Source organism: Cryptomeria japonica, chromosome 10 (assembly GCF_030272615.1).
Source record: "Cryptomeria japonica chromosome 10, Sugi_1.0, whole genome shotgun sequence".
In the NCBI taxonomy this organism is placed as follows: domain Eukaryota; kingdom Viridiplantae; phylum Streptophyta; class Pinopsida; order Cupressales; family Cupressaceae; genus Cryptomeria; species Cryptomeria japonica.
In genome coordinates this window covers 793,428,318-793,447,406 of record NC_081414.1, presented here as the reverse complement: position 1 = coordinate 793,447,406, position 19,089 = coordinate 793,428,318, and the positions used below count along the sequence as shown (strand labels likewise).

The following is a 19,089-nucleotide window of genomic DNA, read 5'->3' as shown; positions in this document are numbered from 1 at the left end:
TTCACCCCTAGATGGGGTGCGAGGTTGTGGGTCCAATCACTAATGGTGACAGTGGATGTCCAAATTTTGGTGGTGATAGTGGATGGCCTAGCTCATCCAAATGGCTCCCATGATTGGCTCTGGCTATCTTTCCCTCTTGCTAGGATGAGGACAAGGACAAGGAGGATAATACAATAGTCACTTAACAACTTTTCCTTCTTTCTTTCTACTCTCTCGGATCTGCCCATGTTTTTGTTCCTAGGGGGTTCTTATATGTTTTTTATTCTCTAGGCTTTGCTCGTTTGACTACTATGGTGAGATCTTGTATCCCTCTACTATTTTTTTGTGAATAATGCACTTTTGTCTAATATTAATGGAATTGACCACTATTCATAAAAAAATAGTTTCAAAACATGATTGCAAGCTCTCTCTTTTAATTTCTCCTTCAAAAAAATTAATACTTAACCTATAACAAAATTTGCAAATATAAAATAAAATAGGCAATTGCCCACTACAAAACTGCACAGCACAATAGCAGGAAAACAAAATTGAAACTTTTTTCTAAATGCACTGTAAAGAAATTTTGAGTTAAAAAATAATCACTACCAATAAAATATAAGAACAACACCAAATATTTTGAATACAGAAAATAGTTGTTATTAATATGCAAATATAATAACAACTATGATAAATCTTCTGATATTGTGACCTGGATGAAATAAATTGCAAATACGTATCTCATATGCTTGCCTTCTTTGACAAATCTTATATTAAGAGCATGACCAATCGGTTGAGTGATTTTATAATAGAGCTGTTATATCATATTAAAAAATTGAAAGTAAAATTACTATAGAAAATCAAACCACTTTTCTCTCATGAACAACACCAAACTAGATAAATAGTAATAGAGCTATTATTATTTCGCCCTTATTTAGAGCTTATACAATATTGATTATCCAAATGCTTATTGTTCGCTTATAGAAATCTGGGCAAGATTGAAGGTGGGCATCAGAAGTTATAGGAAGCGAGCATGCGATAGGGAACATGAATATCGAGCTCCTCCACAACGTCAGGAAAGGCAGCCAACCTGAAGCTACGGTAGATCTCCCTGTTCCATCCCCTGACCGCCAGTTTCTCTGCCTCCTTAACCGCCGCCTGCAAAGTCCCCACCGAGTCGTCGAAAGCGGCGTCCACAATCCCTTTCTGAAAGGCCATCTGGGCGTTGAGCTTGGTGCCGCCTAGCACCACATCGCGCAGGGCTGCAGGGTGCAGCTTGCTACGAATCAAGGTTAGCATACTCTTGGGGATGTTGAAGCCATGATCGAGCTCGCACATGTAGAGGTGGGAGGACCCCTGCGTACTCATGAAGCGGTAATCGTGAGCCAGAGCAAGCGTGAAGGCGCTCGCCTCCGCGTGCCCGCAGATGGCTGCCACGGTGGGGATGCTGAGCTTCATGAAGGCTGCGAACATATTCTCTAATTTCTCCATGCCTATGTCAAAACGGTCGTGGGGGCTCTCGCCAACCCATTTCATGTCGAGGCCGCAGGAGAAGTATTTGCCTGCGTTGGTGGTTACCAGGGCTGCTGCGTCTGCCGATTCTTCCACCTCTTTGAGAGCGTCAGAGATGGCATCGAATGTTGTGGGATTAAACCTGTGCTCGCCGTCACCAACGAAGGTCAAGATGTACACATTTCCTCGCTTCTCTAGGCTGCACATCCTCGCTACCTTTCCTTTCCTTGCTCTTTCAAAACAAATCGAGGCAGTTTAGTGATGAATCAGATGAGTGATAGACAATTAAATAGGGGAGAGTGCTCCTGTATACTTGCTAACTCCGACTCGTCAACTAGGCTTCAGTCAAATCTATCAAATTTTGCACTCTTTACCCTTGATGAAATTATGGACCTCTTCATCAGCCGACTTTCTATCTTTAAAAAACTTCTTCCCCTCCATGTTCAACCTAGTAACATCAGCAATAAGATCCTCTTTATCTTTGAAGAAATGGCTAGCAGAATTATAAAATGGTTAGACACGAAATTGCCTATTACACATATTGAATAGCATTATGTTACTTTTATGTTGTTCAAATTTTTGAACAGTATCGACTTATTCTTTACGAGTAACACTACTAAAATTAAATTTGAACATAAAACCAACGACGTTTAAGAAGATCGTGAGTAAGGAATCATGACTAACTAGATTTTTTCAAACAATCTATCATTTTTTGTCTGGGCTTATGACGTATCGTTGGTCTCGAAAACAAATCAAGTTCATCTTGTACACCTTTCACCTTTCATCTTCTTGATAACAATTTCCACGTGGCTGATATGGCATTGTCCGAGATCTTTGCAGATGAATAGTTGAATTTGACCATACTGGCTTTCTTCCTTGGTTTTGCAAACAAATCAAGGCAGTCACAGGATGAACGCAGATGAGCGATGCATGAATAGTTGGTATTGCAAAACATGTAGTTGGGTAAACCATTGAATCATATATGCTGCTTCATCTCTGCAATTTCAGTTTTACAAGGTATCTTATTCCTTTGCATCAGTCTGATGGCTAATGCACTTTTGCTGACGACATTACCAAACTTTGTCAAGGTTGCATTTCTATGTCAATGGTTGATTCCATATGACTGTATTTCTAGAAACTAGCTCTTCCATTCAAAGTTTGGATTCAGACGCATGAGATAAACCTACCTAGACCAGAGTAGCTGGATACACCAATGTCCCTCCTTAGGAGCATGCATCGGCGTATCCAATACGCGTATATTAAAAAATATTTATTTATATTTACTTATTTTATTATGAATTTTAATTTTTAATTAATATTAAAAAATTAAATGTGGAAATGAGTTTTTATTTTTTAAGTTTAGATCAATATTGTTTATTTAGTTCTTTATATTTAATTTTTTCTGAAAATATATTTAGATATTTTCCTTTTTAATTTCTATTTAAAGTTTTATTTTGTTTTATTTTAATTTGGATTTAAATGACATTATTGTTAATTTAATTAAAGCTCACGCTTTGTAGTTTTTGGGTATATTGTAGTGTTAAATCAACTTATAATTATTTATCTGGCAATTATGTGTCTAAATTGTTTTTAAAGTAATTACAATCTCCTCTAATAACTTATAAAATTTTGGTAAATATATGTGTATGTGTTTTTAATGAATGTCATATCCAGCTGTATCACTATTAGTGGTCTTCAAAAATGGTCCTATTCGTATCTGTATCTATAACCTTGTCCGTGCAACTTTGACCTAGTTTGTCTTTATGTTGATCTTGAATCTTCATTTAGGAAATGTTAATGGAGTGCCTGTTTTGGGCTTTGTTATACTTCTGTACATATACTCTCTTAGGAAGTTATTTTGGCCCGTGATGGAAGAACTATAGATAATAGAGTTTGTGAAATGCGAGTTAACAGGGGCAGTGCTATCTTGTTCCTATTTCTACAATGTCATACGAGTCGTAAGTTGTGTTTTCCGTAGTGATAGTAGTGGAGTATTCTTGTTTCGTTGAACTCAAGGCACATAAATGTGTCTTTATCTTTACTTATTTATCTTTGCAATGAAAAATACACAAATGGATACTGTAGTATGGTTACCAAATGGTTATCTAGGTCCCTATATTTTCCTATAACTTGGTGTTAATACATTTATTGTAATGTGGTTTGGTTTTAGAAGGCTTGAGGTGTAGCTACCCACGATAAGAAATGAGAGAAGTTACAACCCAGGTAGTGGTCTTTCTATTACATTCCATAATCTTAATAGTGCAACTATAGCACATCTATTCATTTACATAATTTGCATCTCATATTGCAGAATTTAACATAATAGCCTTCCGCAAGTTTCATGCAGTTTATAAAGAAAATATAATATATAGATTCCATTTTGCTTCCATGTAGATTCCATTTTTTCATGCACTTTATAAACTAAATACAACATACAGATGGCATCGAAAGTTGTAGGATTAAGCTTGTGCTCATCCTCATCATTATCACCCACAAAGGTCAAGATGTACACCTTTCCCTGCTTCTCTAGGCTTCACATCATCGCTAACTCTAAATTATATTTCTTCCCTTCTCTTGCAAACAAATGAAGGCTGACGGAGGATAAATGTAGAAAGATGACTAGTAATAGGAGAACTCTTGTCAAGCTGGTCAATCTCACATGCCCACTAAAACAATTTCTATCATATACAGAAACATGTGTTCACAATATTTTGATTAACAAATGTAGGATAGGCTTGCATCGATACATAATCACAAAGAAACACACAGGATGAAGGATTCACAACTAGCTAAAAAGAACCCTACACCAAACACGTCAAAAACCTAGCAAGGTGAAAATAGAACCAACACTTAAACTAAATACATTAAAAAAAACCAAGTTAAACGTTATATGTGGTATGTATATGTGTTGACCATGTTACACGTGGTTGATATAGTAGCAATTTCGATTACCTCTTACCTAAAAGGATATCCTCTTACAGTTTCATTTCATTTGACCTAACCAATTTTTTTTTTTTAAAAATAATTCCATACACTCTGCTTGTGATGGATTTTATATTTTTATTGAAAATGATTAAAGAATAATATAAGTTTTTGTCTCTAACAGTTCTGCAACTAAGAGATCTTTGTGTATTTGAATTTGACCTAAATTTTCCTTCAAAATAATCTGGCCACTATAATTTATAATGATCATTTAATGAGTAGTTGTGAAAATATTTAATTCTTGCTTCTGAATTAATCTGTACTCCCCCATTTTTGAGTATTGATATTCAGTTATTTTTCCTCCTTGAGATTATCATTTTTTTGTTTGTTTTTTGATCAATAAATTGCAGCCTCATCAACAACAAAAATGTTTATTAATTTGAACAAAAAAATACAACTTCTTGAAATAGGGGTACAATGGAGGTCACATTTCAAAATGTGTGAGGTGCAAATTTATTTCACAAATATTTGGAGCTAAGCAGAGCATAATGACCCATAGTTTCGATTGTCTAACTAGAAATAAATAAATGATTAAATAACTCTTGTACAACCTTTAGTTTTAATCCGAACAATATATTTTATTAATTCATTTCATCTCTTTATTTATTACTTTTATTAAAATAAAATAAATATTCTAAAAAAATTAAAGGAATAAGATATAATACAAATTATATGATTAGATCTCTTTCTATTTCAAAATAAATAGATAAAGTGAATTCTTGTTGTCATTATTGTTAGTTTGTCTTTATGTTCATCTTGAATCTTGATTTAGGAAATGTTAATGGAGTGCCTATTTTGGGCTTTGTGATACTTTTGTACATATACTCTCTTAGGAACTTATTTTGGCTTGCAATCGAAGAACTATAGAGTTTGTGAAATGTGAGTTGAAAGGGGCAACACTACCTTGCTGCTATTTCTACAATGTCTCTAAAATTGGCCTTCTTACAACGCCATACGAGCCATAAGTTCTGTGTGCCTTAGTGATATGAGCAGAGTATGCTTGTTTCGTTGAACGCAAGGCACACAAATGTGTCTTTACCTTTACTTATATATCTTTGAAATGAAAACTACCAAAATGGATACTGTAGTATGGTTCCCAAATGGTTATCTAGGTCCTTATATTTTCCTATAACCTGGTCCTAATACATTTATTCTAATGTGGTTTTGTTTTGGAATGTATGAGCTGTAGCTACCCACCATAAGAAATGAGAGAATTTACAACCCAAGTAGTGGTATTTCTAGTACATTCCATAATCTTAATAGTGAAATTATAGTGCATCTATTTATTTACATAATTTGTATCTCATATTGCAGAATTTAACATAATAGCCTTCCATTATTTCATGCACTTTATAAAGAAAATATAACATATAGATCCATTTTGCTTCCATGTAGATTCCATTTTTTCATGCACTTTATAAAGCAAATACAACATATATATGGCGTAGAAAGTTGTAGGATTAAGCCTGTGCTCATCCTCGTCATTATCACCCACGAAGGTCAAGATCTACACCTTTCCTTGCTTTTCTAGGCTTCACGTCATCGCTAACTCTAAATTATCTTTCTTCCTTGCCCTTGCAAATAGATCTAGGTAGTCGGAGGATAAATGTAGAATGATGACTACTAACAGGAGAGCTCCTATTGAGTTGGTCAATTTCACATACCCACAAAAGAAGAAACTAAAACAATTTGTATCATATACAGAAACATGTGTTCACCATATTTTGATTAATAAAAGTAGGATAGGCATGTATCGATACATAATCACAAAGAGACACCATGGCTGAAGTATGAAGGATGTGCAATCAGCTAAAAAGAACCCTTTACAAAACACATCAAAAACTGAGCAGGGTGAACATAGAACCAACACCTAAACTAAAAAACTTGCATATAGAAATAAACTGAGTTAAACGTTACATGTGGTATGTATATGTATTGGCCATGCTACACGGAGTTGATATAGTAGCAATTTTGATTACCTCTTACCTAAAAGGACATCCTCTTACAATTTCATTTCATTTGACCTAAACAAAATTTAATTTTATAATATAATTCCATACACTACGCTTGTGATGGATTTTATATTTTTATTGAAAATGATTAAATAATAATATAAGTTTTTGTCTCTACCAGTTCTACAACTCATAGATCTTTGTGTATTCGAATTTGACCTAAATTTTCCTTCAAAATAATCTGGCCACTATAATTTATAATGAGCATATAGTGAGTACTTGTGAATTAATTTGTACTCCCCATTTTTGAGTAATGATATTCGATTATTTTTCCTCCTTGATATTATGATTTTGTTTTTGTTTTTTTATCAATAAATTGCAGCCATGATTACAACAAAAATCTATATTAATTTGAACAAAAAATACAACTTCCCAAACTAGGGGTGCAATAAGGTGGTTCCTAACTAGGAAGCATTATAAAAATGCCATATTTCTCAAAACAAAAAGGCTACTCTACCCAGTTATAGTAACATTATCTATGATAATATAAAGGCAAGCATAATTGCATGCACAAAAGTAGAGGCACAAAGCTTGCAGAACAACTATCTTGTGAAAAGTAATTAATTTTTTTGCCATAGAACTTTTCTTAGATGAACCAAAATTCATTTGATGCTGAAGAAGTTTCTTCCTCGTCTTTATTTATATCCATCCATAATCTTTTGCATCACCACTCTCAATTTATGCACCAACTTGGTTACCTATCCCTACAAAATAATGTAGCGGTTATGGAAAGCAAGCCAAGGTGGAATCTATAAATGAGGGCGTCTTTTGTAAAATCTAAGATTCCATAATGGGCCTCTTATCATGGCAGATAATAGATGGAGAAAGGGGTTGATTAAGCTTGATTCAAGTCTTCAGAGGTAGAACGAATGGCATAATGCTAGAGCTCGGTCCCAACCCACCAAGAAGATTTACCAGGAGTTATTGAATTCCCTATTAAAAAATGCTTTTCACTTTGGGATATGAGATGGTCCATTGAGAAACATCGTCTTCATCTAAAGGTAATTTTCTCACAGTCAAACAGTTGTAAAAACCCTCTACAACCCATCTTCAATACTATTTCATTAGGAAGCCCTTTGGATAACTCCATTTCAACACAAATCTGAGCATTGGTAGTGTAATAGAAATCAATAGTTTCCTTGGAGGTGCAATGATATTTCCCTAGGCTATTCTTGATGGCTTGAAGATAGTCAAATTCCCAAAATTCAAGTAAAATATATGGTAATCGCACCCAAAGATAAGTTGTGGTAAATATTTTTGTGCATGGATGAAAGACTGGGAACCATGGTTTCATACACAGAAATACGTCTTGGAATATCTAATAACCTTTTTCTAATATCAACTTTCAATCCTTCTCAGAGTCAAATTCCAAAATAAAGAATTCTTAGGAACATGGATAAATCAAAATTTCACTGTCCATGTATTCTTTCCACTGTTCAGCAATACATGAATACATATCACTTAATTTTGGACATACCTTTGTGAATCTACAAATTAGGGCATAATGCTACAAAAATTCTTGTCGTTCCTTAGAGGGGCTCTAATCCTTGCAGATATGAATTAAAATAATAATATCATGGCAGGTCTTGTATTATGTTAAAAATCATGATGAGAACTTGGACTTTTCCCTCATCCGCTTATAATGTTGTTTGGTTTGATGTCTAAAATAATAATTCTATAAACATGTAGATATAATTCAAGACAATAAATAAATAATCTATAATTAATATTAGTTATAATAATATAAAAATATCTAATCTATTAACGTATATAAGATAAATTCAATATTAAATTAAGAAAAATAAAAGTAAATATAACTTATGAACATAAACTTCTTCATGCAATGAATATGTTTGTGATGGCTACTTCGGCCCATGGGCCGATTTCAAAAACTGTCGATGGTGCTTCAAAAGCAAAACCCTCGGTATCCGTCATTCATTTTGTAAACCTTGGTGACAATTCCATTGGTGTGGGAAGCTTTCATGCCTCCTCCCCTCTAGGAGAAGTGGATATCTCTGCTGCGAATAATGTTTCATCCTGCCCTTGTGCCTCTGTTGCTGGTGGTTTGTAGCGACTGCAAATTTCTTGAAAGTTGTTGAATGTCACTGCTAGTATGGTTGTGTCTGATGAGTAGACACGGAATGGCGAGTCTCCGAGAATATGGAAAGGGATACGTTTGTATGGTGGTGGTTTTATTCGTATTGCAAATGCCATTTCTATTAATCTGAAGCAGATACGAAAGAGGAAGTAGATCACAATGTTTATCTTTTGTCTACATAAGGTGTGATATAATGGTTAACGGGTTTTTGGCCCAGCCTCCCTCAACCGCATGCCTAGATCTTTAAACATTGGGAGCCTCTTATTACTGGTAAAGTTAATATTTTCCCATGGCTAAGGGGATCTTTATTGCAAAGTTTGATAATGCTCGAGATAGAAAGAAAATATTATGTGATCATTATTTTAGCTAGGAGGACGAATTTGTGTTGATGATTAAGGCTTGGCACTCTGATTTCAACCCTTCTTTTGAAATATTTAATAAACTTCTGATATTTTGCACTCTACCTTTGCCAACATTTTGACTGAAATGGATGTTTCAAAAGGCCTGCCTTTTGAGATTTTACTCAAATATTCTAAGGGTTCTTGGGTTAAAGTAATATCATGCAATGATCAGTAGATGGTTTATAAAGCATTTTTGGAGGAAAGGACACACTGGTAAAAGAGTTTAGGGTTTATGAAGCGGTACTGAATAGAGCTATAACCAACACTCTTTTTGGCATTGGAGATGCATTTTTTAGTTCACCATTATTCTTTTATCTCATCAGAAGATTGTAGTCAGTGAAACTCTTTTGTGTTGAGAAGTGCACTCTAGGAAGTGTGCCTTCCTGCATGTGCAAGCCCCCGTACTATGTAATATCTTTCATATGGCCAGTGAATTGATATTGTGGGTCACAAATCCCACCGTGGTTTTTCCTCTTTGAGTTTTTCCATGTATAAAATTCAGTTTTCTATGGTGTTCATTCATGTGGCTAGTTTATCTACTTCATGTTATATGTTTCTTCATTTACCATTTTATATGTGTATGTTCTAATAAGGTAAAATCTTATATTACCGGCAGGACAATGATTCACCCCTCCTTCTCAGTGTTCTTGCATTCTATGTATTCCAACAATAGCCATGTGCATCTCTCATGATTCTTGTTGGTACCTTGTGTGCTTGCATCCTTCTTGTGGATCTGATAGATATCTCCTTGCATGGGGGGTGGACCTAATAGTACCACATGGTTGGGTGGAGTGCTATTTGCACCCATTGGGTTTTTCTGGATCTGCATCATGTTCATGGTGGCTTGTGAAAACATTGAAGACTTTCATGTCGATGCAGATTTATGTATTTACTCCTTTATTGTACTCTTGGAGATCATATCCTTGTGGACACATTGAAATATAAATTGATGATCATATGTATATTCTCATGTCAATTTAGTATGTATCATGATCATTGTAAATGAAGGTTTTTTTTTAATATTTAATGATGAACCTTATGATTTTGTATTTTTCGTAAATGTTATTCCTTGAGTAATTTCGTTGTGGGGCCTTGAGGACTATTGTTCGTTGTTAATTGTGCATATGTTCTTTCCATGTTCTATCTATCTCAATGCATATATGTGTAATTTGTCTTTTCAAAAAAATATTGTTCGCATTTTTATTGGATTATTTGATTAAGTCCTCTCGGCCTAATAGCAGGGGCATTACAAATCTAATATTAGCAACATCTAACCGAGACATTAAAGTCAATTGAATCTTCAACATTACAATATAAAGAACATCTAGAAGATATTCCAATAATTTTAATTTCGTTAATAGGGTGAACATATTTTAAATCAATTTTTAACTCATTATTATAAGGAACATATGTGAATATTTAATGCATAATTTCTTCTTTTGACTTCGAATTAAAAATTAAATAATTTTTATTTTGTAAAATAAATCTAAGAAATTACCCCAACCTCATTTTATCTATTTCTTCTAAATTTTTTTAAAACTTTAACCTATACTAAAATTTACAAGCATAAAATAAAATATACAATTGTGTCTACATGTAACATCTCCCCACTAAGAAATTGTGCAAGACAATAGTAGCACACAAAAAATGAAATTGTTGTCTAAATGCACTGTAAAAAAGAACTAAATTTTGAAAATAATCATGACTAACTTGTGTGGTGCATTCTTTCCCCAGGTTGACCTTTGGCCTCTCGTCTAAGGAATGTGGGCATTCCGATCCTTGGTGCCCTTTTTGTGGGCAACTAGATTTTTTCAATCACCTCTTTAGGTTTTGTTGTTGAGCTCAAAACTTGTAGAGTTGGATTCATGATTTGTGTTGATGGTTTTGGTCAGTGCCTTTTTCTTGGCATATAGCCCTTTTTGGGGATTTCCTTTGCATTCCCTTAAAATTTATGTAGATTTGGCATGATTTAAGGGTGGAAATCCTCCTTACAATATGAAAAGATAGAAATGTTATTTTTTTTCTCACAACACCATTAATATTCATGTGTCACTTTTTACTAAAGCATGTATATGCGATAATGTGATGCTTTAGATTCAAGTGGAAGCCAACAAGGTTGCACCGTGGGCCACATTTGGGAGCTTCGGGAGCATTGGGTAAATGCTCCTTATATAGTTGCTATAGTTGTTTCAAATAATTTTGCCTCCCATGATCGATCTATGCCCTCGCCACCATCAACGTATATGTACCTCTTTGACTCACCGCTCTCAAACCCTACAGTCTCAAGCTCCATCTAAATAGTCTAGTGGTGGCAATTATTTTAATAGGCAATTCTCCACCTCTTCGTTGTGTGGGATTTTCACCCCTAGATGGGGTGCGAGGTTGTGGGTCCAATCACTAATGGTGACAGTGGATGTCCAAATTTTGGTGGTGATAGTGGATGGCCTAGCTCATCCAAATGGCTCCCATGATTGGCTCTGGCTATCTTTCCCTCTTGCTAGGATGAGGACAAGGACAAGGAGGATAATACAATAGTCACTTAACAACTTTTCCTTCTTTCTTTCTACTCTCTCGGATCTGCCCATGTTTTTGTTCCTAGGGGGTTCTTATATGTTTTTTATTCTCTAGGCTTTGCTCGTTTGACTACTATGGTGAGATCTTGTATCCCTCTACTATTTTTTTGTGAATAATGCACTTTTGTCTAATATTAATGGAATTGACCACTATTCATAAAAAAATAGTTTCAAAACATGATTGCAAGCTCTCTCTTTTAATTTCTCCTTCAAAAAAATTAATACTTAACCTATAACAAAATTTGCAAATATAAAATAAAATAGGCAATTGCCCACTACAAAACTGCACAGCACAATAGCAGGAAAACAAAATTGAAACTTTTTTCTAAATGCACTGTAAAGAAATTTTAAGTTAAAAAATAATCACTACCAATAAAATATAAGAACAACACCAAATATTTTGAATACAGAAAATAGTTGTTATTAATATGCAAATATAATAACAACTATGATAAATCTTCTGATATTGTGACCTGGATGAAATAAATTGCAAATACGTATCTCATATGCTTGCCTTCTTTGACAAATCTTATATTAAGAGCATGACCAATCGGTTGAGTGATTTTATAATAGAGCTGTTATATCATATTAAAAAATTGAAAGTAAAATTACTATAGAAAATCAAACCACTTTTCTCTCATGAACAACACCAAACTAGATAAATAGTAATAGAGCTATTATTATTTCGCCCTTATTTAGAGCTTATACAATATTGATTATCCAAATGCTTATTGTTCGCTTATAGAAATCTGGGCAAGATTGAAGGTGGGCATCAGAAGTTATAGGAAGCGAGCATGCGATAGGGAACATGAATATCGAGCTCCTCCACAACGTCAGGAAAGGCAGCCAACCTGAAGCTACGGTAGATCTCCCTGTTCCATCCCCTGACCGCCAGTTTCTCTGCCTCCTTAACCGCCGCCTGCAAAGTCCCCACCGAGTCGTCGAAAGCGGCGTCCACAATCCCTTTCTGAAAGGCCATCTGGGCGTTGAGCTTGGTGCCGCCTAGCACCACATCGCGCAGGGCTGCAGGGTGCAGCTTGCTACGAATCAAGGTTAGCATACTCTTGGGGATGTTGAAGCCATGATCGAGCTCGCACATGTAGAGGTGGGAGGACCCCTGCGTACTCATGAAGCGGTAATCGTGAGCCAGAGCAAGCGTGAAGGCGCTCGCCTCCGCGTGCCCGCAGATGGCTGCCACGGTGGGGATGCTGAGCTTCATGAAGGCTGCGAACATATTCTCTAATTTCTCCATGCCTATGTCAAAACGGTCGTGGGGGCTCTCGCCAACCCATTTCATGTCGAGGCCGCAGGAGAAGTATTTGCCTGCGTTGGTGGTTACCAGGGCTGCTGCGTCTGCCGATTCTTCCACCTCTTTGAGAGCGTCAGAGATGGCATCGAATGTTGTGGGATTAAACCTGTGCTCGCCGTCACCAACGAAGGTCAAGATGTACACATTTCCTCGCTTCTCTAGGCTGCACATCCTCGCTACCTTTCCTTTCCTTGCTCTTTCAAAACAAATCGAGGCAGTTTAGTGATGAATCAGATGAGTGATAGACAATTAAATAGGGGAGAGTGCTCCTGTATACTTGCTAACTCCGACTCGTCAACTAGGCTTCAGTCAAATCTATCAAATTTTGCACTCTTTACCCTTGATGAAATTATGGACCTCTTCATCAGCCGACTTTCTATCTTTAAAAAACTTCTTCCCCTCCATGTTCAACCTAGTAACATCAGCAATAAGATCCTCTTTATCTTTGAAGAAATGGCTAGCAGAATTATAAAATGGTTAGACACGAAATTGCCTATTACACATATTGAATAGCATTATGTTACTTTTATGTTGTTCAAATTTTTGAACAGTATCGACTTATTCTTTACGAGTAACACTACTAAAATTAAATTTGAACATAAAACCAACGACGTTTAAGAAGATCGTGAGTAAGGAATCATGACTAACTAGATTTTTTCAAACAATCTATCATTTTTTGTCTGGGCTTATGACGTATCGTTGGTCTCGAAAACAAATCAAGTTCATCTTGTACACCTTTCACCTTTCATCTTCTTGATAACAATTTCCACGTGGCTGATATGGCATTGTCCGAGATCTTTGCAGATGAATAGTTGAATTTGACCATACTGGCTTTCTTCCTTGGTTTTGCAAACAAATCAAGGCAGTCACAGGATGAACGCAGATGAGCGATGCATGAATAGTTGGTATTGCAAAACATGTAGTTGGGTAAACCATTGAATCATATATGCTGCTTCATCTCTGCAATTTCAGTTTTACAAGGTATCTTATTCCTTTGCATCAGTCTGATGGCTAATGCACTTTTGCTGACGACATTACCAAACTTTGTCAAGGTTGCATTTCTATGTCAATGGTTGATTCCATATGACTGTATTTCTAGAAACTAGCTCTTCCATTCAAAGTTTGGATTCAGACGCATGAGATAAACCTACCTAGACCAGAGTAGCTGGATACACCAATGTCCCTCCTTAGGAGCATGCATCGGCGTATCCAATACGCGTATATTAAAAAATATTTATTTATATTTACTTATTTTATTATGAATTTTAATTTTTAATTAATATTAAAAAATTAAATGTGGAAATGAGTTTTTATTTTTTAAGTTTAGATCAATATTGTTTATTTAGTTCTTTATATTTAATTTTTTCTGAAAATATATTTAGATATTTTCCTTTTTAATTTCTATTTAAAGTTTTATTTTGTTTTATTTTAATTTGGATTTAAATGACATTATTGTTAATTTAATTAAAGCTCACGCTTTGTAGTTTTTGGGTATATTGTAGTGTTAAATCAACTTATAATTATTTATCTGGCAATTATGTGTCTAAATTGTTTTTAAAGTAATTACAATCTCCTCTAATAACTTATAAAATTTTGGTAAATATATGTGTATGTGTTTTTAATGAATGTCATATCCAGCTGTATCACTATTAGTGGTCTTCAAAAATGGTCCTATTCGTATCTGTATCTATAACCTTGTCCGTGCAACTTTGACCTAGTTTGTCTTTATGTTGATCTTGAATCTTCATTTAGGAAATGTTAATGGAGTGCCTGTTTTGGGCTTTGTTATACTTCTGTACATATACTCTCTTAGGAAGTTATTTTGGCCCGTGATGGAAGAACTATAGATAATAGAGTTTGTGAAATGCGAGTTAACAGGGGCAGTGCTATCTTGTTCCTATTTCTACAATGTCATACGAGTCGTAAGTTGTGTTTTCCGTAGTGATAGTAGTGGAGTATTCTTGTTTCGTTGAACTCAAGGCACATAAATGTGTCTTTATCTTTACTTATTTATCTTTGCAATGAAAAATACACAAATGGATACTGTAGTATGGTTACCAAATGGTTATCTAGGTCCCTATATTTTCCTATAACTTGGTGTTAATACATTTATTGTAATGTGGTTTGGTTTTAGAAGGCTTGAGGTGTAGCTACCCACGATAAGAAATGAGAGAAGTTACAACCCAGGTAGTGGTCTTTCTATTACATTCCATAATCTTAATAGTGCAACTATAGCACATCTATTCATTTACATAATTTGCATCTCATATTGCAGAATTTAACATAATAGCCTTCCGCAAGTTTCATGCAGTTTATAAAGAAAATATAATATATAGATTCCATTTTGCTTCCATGTAGATTCCATTTTTTCATGCACTTTATAAACTAAATACAACATACAGATGGCATCGAAAGTTGTAGGATTAAGCTTGTGCTCATCCTCATCATTATCACCCACAAAGGTCAAGATGTACACCTTTCCCTGCTTCTCTAGGCTTCACATCATTGCTAACTCTAAATTATATTTCTTCCCTTCTCTTGCAAACAAATGAAGGCTGACGGAGGATAAATGTAGAAAGATGACTAGTAATAGGAGAACTCTTGTCAAGCTGGTCAATCTCACATGCCCACTAAAACAATTTCTATCATATACAGAAACATGTGTTCACAATATTTTGATTAACAAATGTAGGATAGGCTTGCATCGATACATAATCACAAAGAAACACACAGGATGAAGGATTCACAACTAGCTAAAAAGAACCCTACACCAAACACGTCAAAAACCTAGCAAGGTGAAAATAGAACCAACACTTAAACTAAATACATTAAAAAAAACCAAGTTAAACGTTATATGTGGTATGTATATGTGTTGACCATGTTACACGTGGTTGATATAGTAGCAATTTCGATTACCTCTTACCTAAAAGGATATCCTCTTACAGTTTCATTTCATTTGACCTAACCAATTTTTTTTTTTTAAAAATAATTCCATACACTCTGCTTGTGATGGATTTTATATTTTTATTGAAAATGATTAAAGAATAATATAAGTTTTTGTCTCTAACAGTTCTGCAACTAAGAGATCTTTGTGTATTTGAATTTGACCTAAATTTTCCTTCAAAATAATCTGGCCACTATAATTTATAATGATCATTTAATGAGTAGTTGTGAAAATATTTAATTCTTGCTTCTGAATTAATCTGTACTCCCCCATTTTTGAGTATTGATATTCAGTTATTTTTCCTCCTTGAGATTATCATTTTTTTGTTTGTTTTTTGATCAATAAATTGCAGCCTCATCAACAACAAAAATGTTTATTAATTTGAACAAAAAAATACAACTTCTTGAAATAGGGGTACAATGGAGGTCACATTTCAAAATGTGTGAGGTGCAAATTTATTTCACAAATATTTGGAGCTAAGCAGAGCATAATGACCCATAGTTTCGATTGTCTAACTAGAAATAAATAAATGATTAAATAACTCTTGTACAACCTTTAGTTTTAATCCGAACAATATATTTTATTAATTCATTTCATCTCTTTATTTATTACTTTTATTAAAATAAAATAAATATTCTAAAAAAATTAAAGGAATAAGATATAATACAAATTATATGATTAGATCTCTTTCTATTTCAAAATAAATAGATAAAGTGAATTCTTGTTGTCATTATTGTTAGTTTGTCTTTATGTTCATCTTGAATCTTGATTTAGGAAATGTTAATGGAGTGCCTATTTTGGGCTTTGTGATACTTTTGTACATATACTCTCTTAGGAACTTATTTTGGCTTGCAATCGAAGAACTATAGAGTTTGTGAAATGTGAGTTGAAAGGGGCAACACTACCTTGCTGCTATTTCTACAATGTCTCTAAAATTGGCCTTCTTACAACGCCATACGAGCCATAAGTTCTGTGTGCCTTAGTGATATGAGCAGAGTATGCTTGTTTCGTTGAACGCAAGGCACACAAATGTGTCTTTACCTTTACTTATATATCTTTGAAATGAAAACTACCAAAATGGATACTGTAGTATGGTTCCCAAATGGTTATCTAGGTCCTTATATTTTCCTATAACCTGGTCCTAATACATTTATTCTAATGTGGTTTTGTTTTGGAATGTATGAGCTGTAGCTACCCACCATAAGAAATGAGAGAATTTACAACCCAAGTAGTGGTATTTCTAGTACATTCCATAATCTTAATAGTGAAATTATAGTGCATCTATTTATTTACATAATTTGTATCTCATATTGCAGAATTTAACATAATAGCCTTCCATTATTTCATGCACTTTATAAAGAAAATATAACATATAGATCCATTTTGCTTCCATGTAGATTCCATTTTTTCATGCACTTTATAAAGCAAATACAACATATATATGGCGTAGAAAGTTGTAGGATTAAGCCTGTGCTCATCCTCGTCATTATCACCCACGAAGGTCAAGATCTACACCTTTCCTTGCTTTTCTAGGCTTCACGTCATCGCTAACTCTAAATTATCTTTCTTCCTTGCCCTTGCAAATAGATCTAGGTAGTCGGAGGATAAATGTAGAATGATGACTACTAACAGGAGAGCTCCTATTGAGCTGGTCAATTTCACATACCCACAAAAGAAGAAACTAAAACAATTTGTATCATATACAGAAACATGTGTTCACCATATTTTGATTAATAAAAGTAGGATAGGCATGTATCGATACATAATCACAAAGAGACACCATGGCTGAAGTATGAAGGATGTGCAATCAGCTAAAAAGAACCCTTTACAAAACACATCAAAAACTGAGCAGGGTGAGCATAGAACCAACACCTAAACTAAAAAACTTGCATATAGAAATAAACTGAGTTAAACGTTACATGTGGTATGTATATGTATTGGCCATGCTACACGGAGTTGATATAGTAGCAATTTTGATTACCTCTTACCTAAAAGGACATCCTCTTACAATTTCATTTCATTTGACCTAAACAAAATTTAATTTTATAATATAATTCCATACACTACGCTTGTGATGGATTTTATATTTTTATTGAAAATGATTAAATAATAATATAAGTTTTTGTCTCTACCAGTTCTACAACTCATAGATCTTTGTGTATTCGAATTTGACCTAAATTTTCCTTCAAAATAATCTGGCCACTATAATTTATAATGAGCATATAGTGAGTACTTGTGAATTAATTTGTACTCCCCATTTTTGAGTAATGATATTCGATTATTTTTCCTCCTTGATATTATGATTTTGTTTTTGTTTTTTTATCAATAAATTGCAGCCATGATTACAACAAAAATCTATATTAATTTGAACAAAAAATACAACTTCCCAAACTAGGGGTGCAATAAGGTGGTTCCTAACTAGGAAGCATTATAAAAATGCCATATTTCTCAAAACAAAAAGGCTACTCTACCCAGTTATAGTAACATTATCTATGATAATATAAAGGCAAGCATAATTGCATGCACAAAAGTAGAGGCACAAAGCTTGCAGAACAACTATCTTGTGAAAAGTAATTAATTTTTTTGCCATAGAACTTTTCTTAGATGAACCAAAATTCATTTGATGCTGAAGAAGTTTCTTCCTCGTCTTTATTTATATCCATCCATAATCTTTTGCATCACCACTCTCAATTTATGCACCAACTTGGTTACCTATCCCTACAAAATAATGTAGCGGTTATGGAAAGCAAGCCAAGGTGGAATCTATAAATGAGGGCATCTTTTGTAAAATCTAAGATTCCATAATGGGCCTCTTATCATGGCAGATAATAGATGGAGAAAGGGGTTGATTAAGCTTGATTCAAGTCTTCAGAGGTAGAACGAATGGCATAATGCTAGAGCTCGGTCCCAACCCACCAAGAAGATTTACCAGGAGTTATTGAATTCCCTATTAAAAAATGCTTTTCACTTTGGGATATGAGATGGTCCATTGAGAAACATCGTCTTCATCTAAAGGTAATTTTCTCACAGTCAAACAGTTGTAAAAACCCTCTACAACCCATCTTCAATACTATTTCATTAGGAAGCCCTTTGGATAACTCCATTTCAACACAAATCTGAGCATTGGTAGTGTAATAGAAATCAATAGTTTCCTTGGAGGTGCAATGATATTTCCCTAGGCTATTCTTGATGGCTTGAAGATAGTCAAATTCCCAAAATTCAAGTAAAATATATGGTAATCGCACCCAAAGATAAGTTGTGGTAAATATTTTTGTGCATGGA

General features: G+C 34.3%; 2 protein-coding genes across 2 annotated transcripts; both read right to left on the bottom strand.

The window, feature by feature from the left end:
* Positions 1–987: 987 nt before the first annotated feature.
* On the bottom strand, positions 988–1,695 carry LOC131859271 (enoyl-CoA delta isomerase 2, peroxisomal-like). The gene has a single exon (XM_059212862.1). It carries the CDS (start codon positions 1,693–1,695, stop codon positions 988–990), a length of 708 nt encoding a protein of 235 aa, XP_059068845.1.
* A 10,631-nt stretch (positions 1,696–12,326) lies between these two features.
* Positions 12,327–13,034, bottom strand: LOC131859270 (enoyl-CoA delta isomerase 2, peroxisomal-like). Its single transcript, XM_059212861.1, has one exon. It carries the CDS (start codon positions 13,032–13,034, stop codon positions 12,327–12,329), a length of 708 nt encoding a protein of 235 aa, XP_059068844.1.
* Between the last annotated feature and the right edge of the window lie 6,055 nt (positions 13,035–19,089).

Excerpts from the sequence above, each read along its gene's own strand:
- LOC131859271 (XM_059212862.1), bottom strand. The coding sequence starts at position 1,695 with ATGTGCAGCCTAGAGAAGCGAGGAAATGTGTACATCTTGACCTTCGTT.
- LOC131859270 (XM_059212861.1), bottom strand. The coding sequence starts at position 13,034 with ATGTGCAGCCTAGAGAAGCGAGGAAATGTGTACATCTTGACCTTCGTT.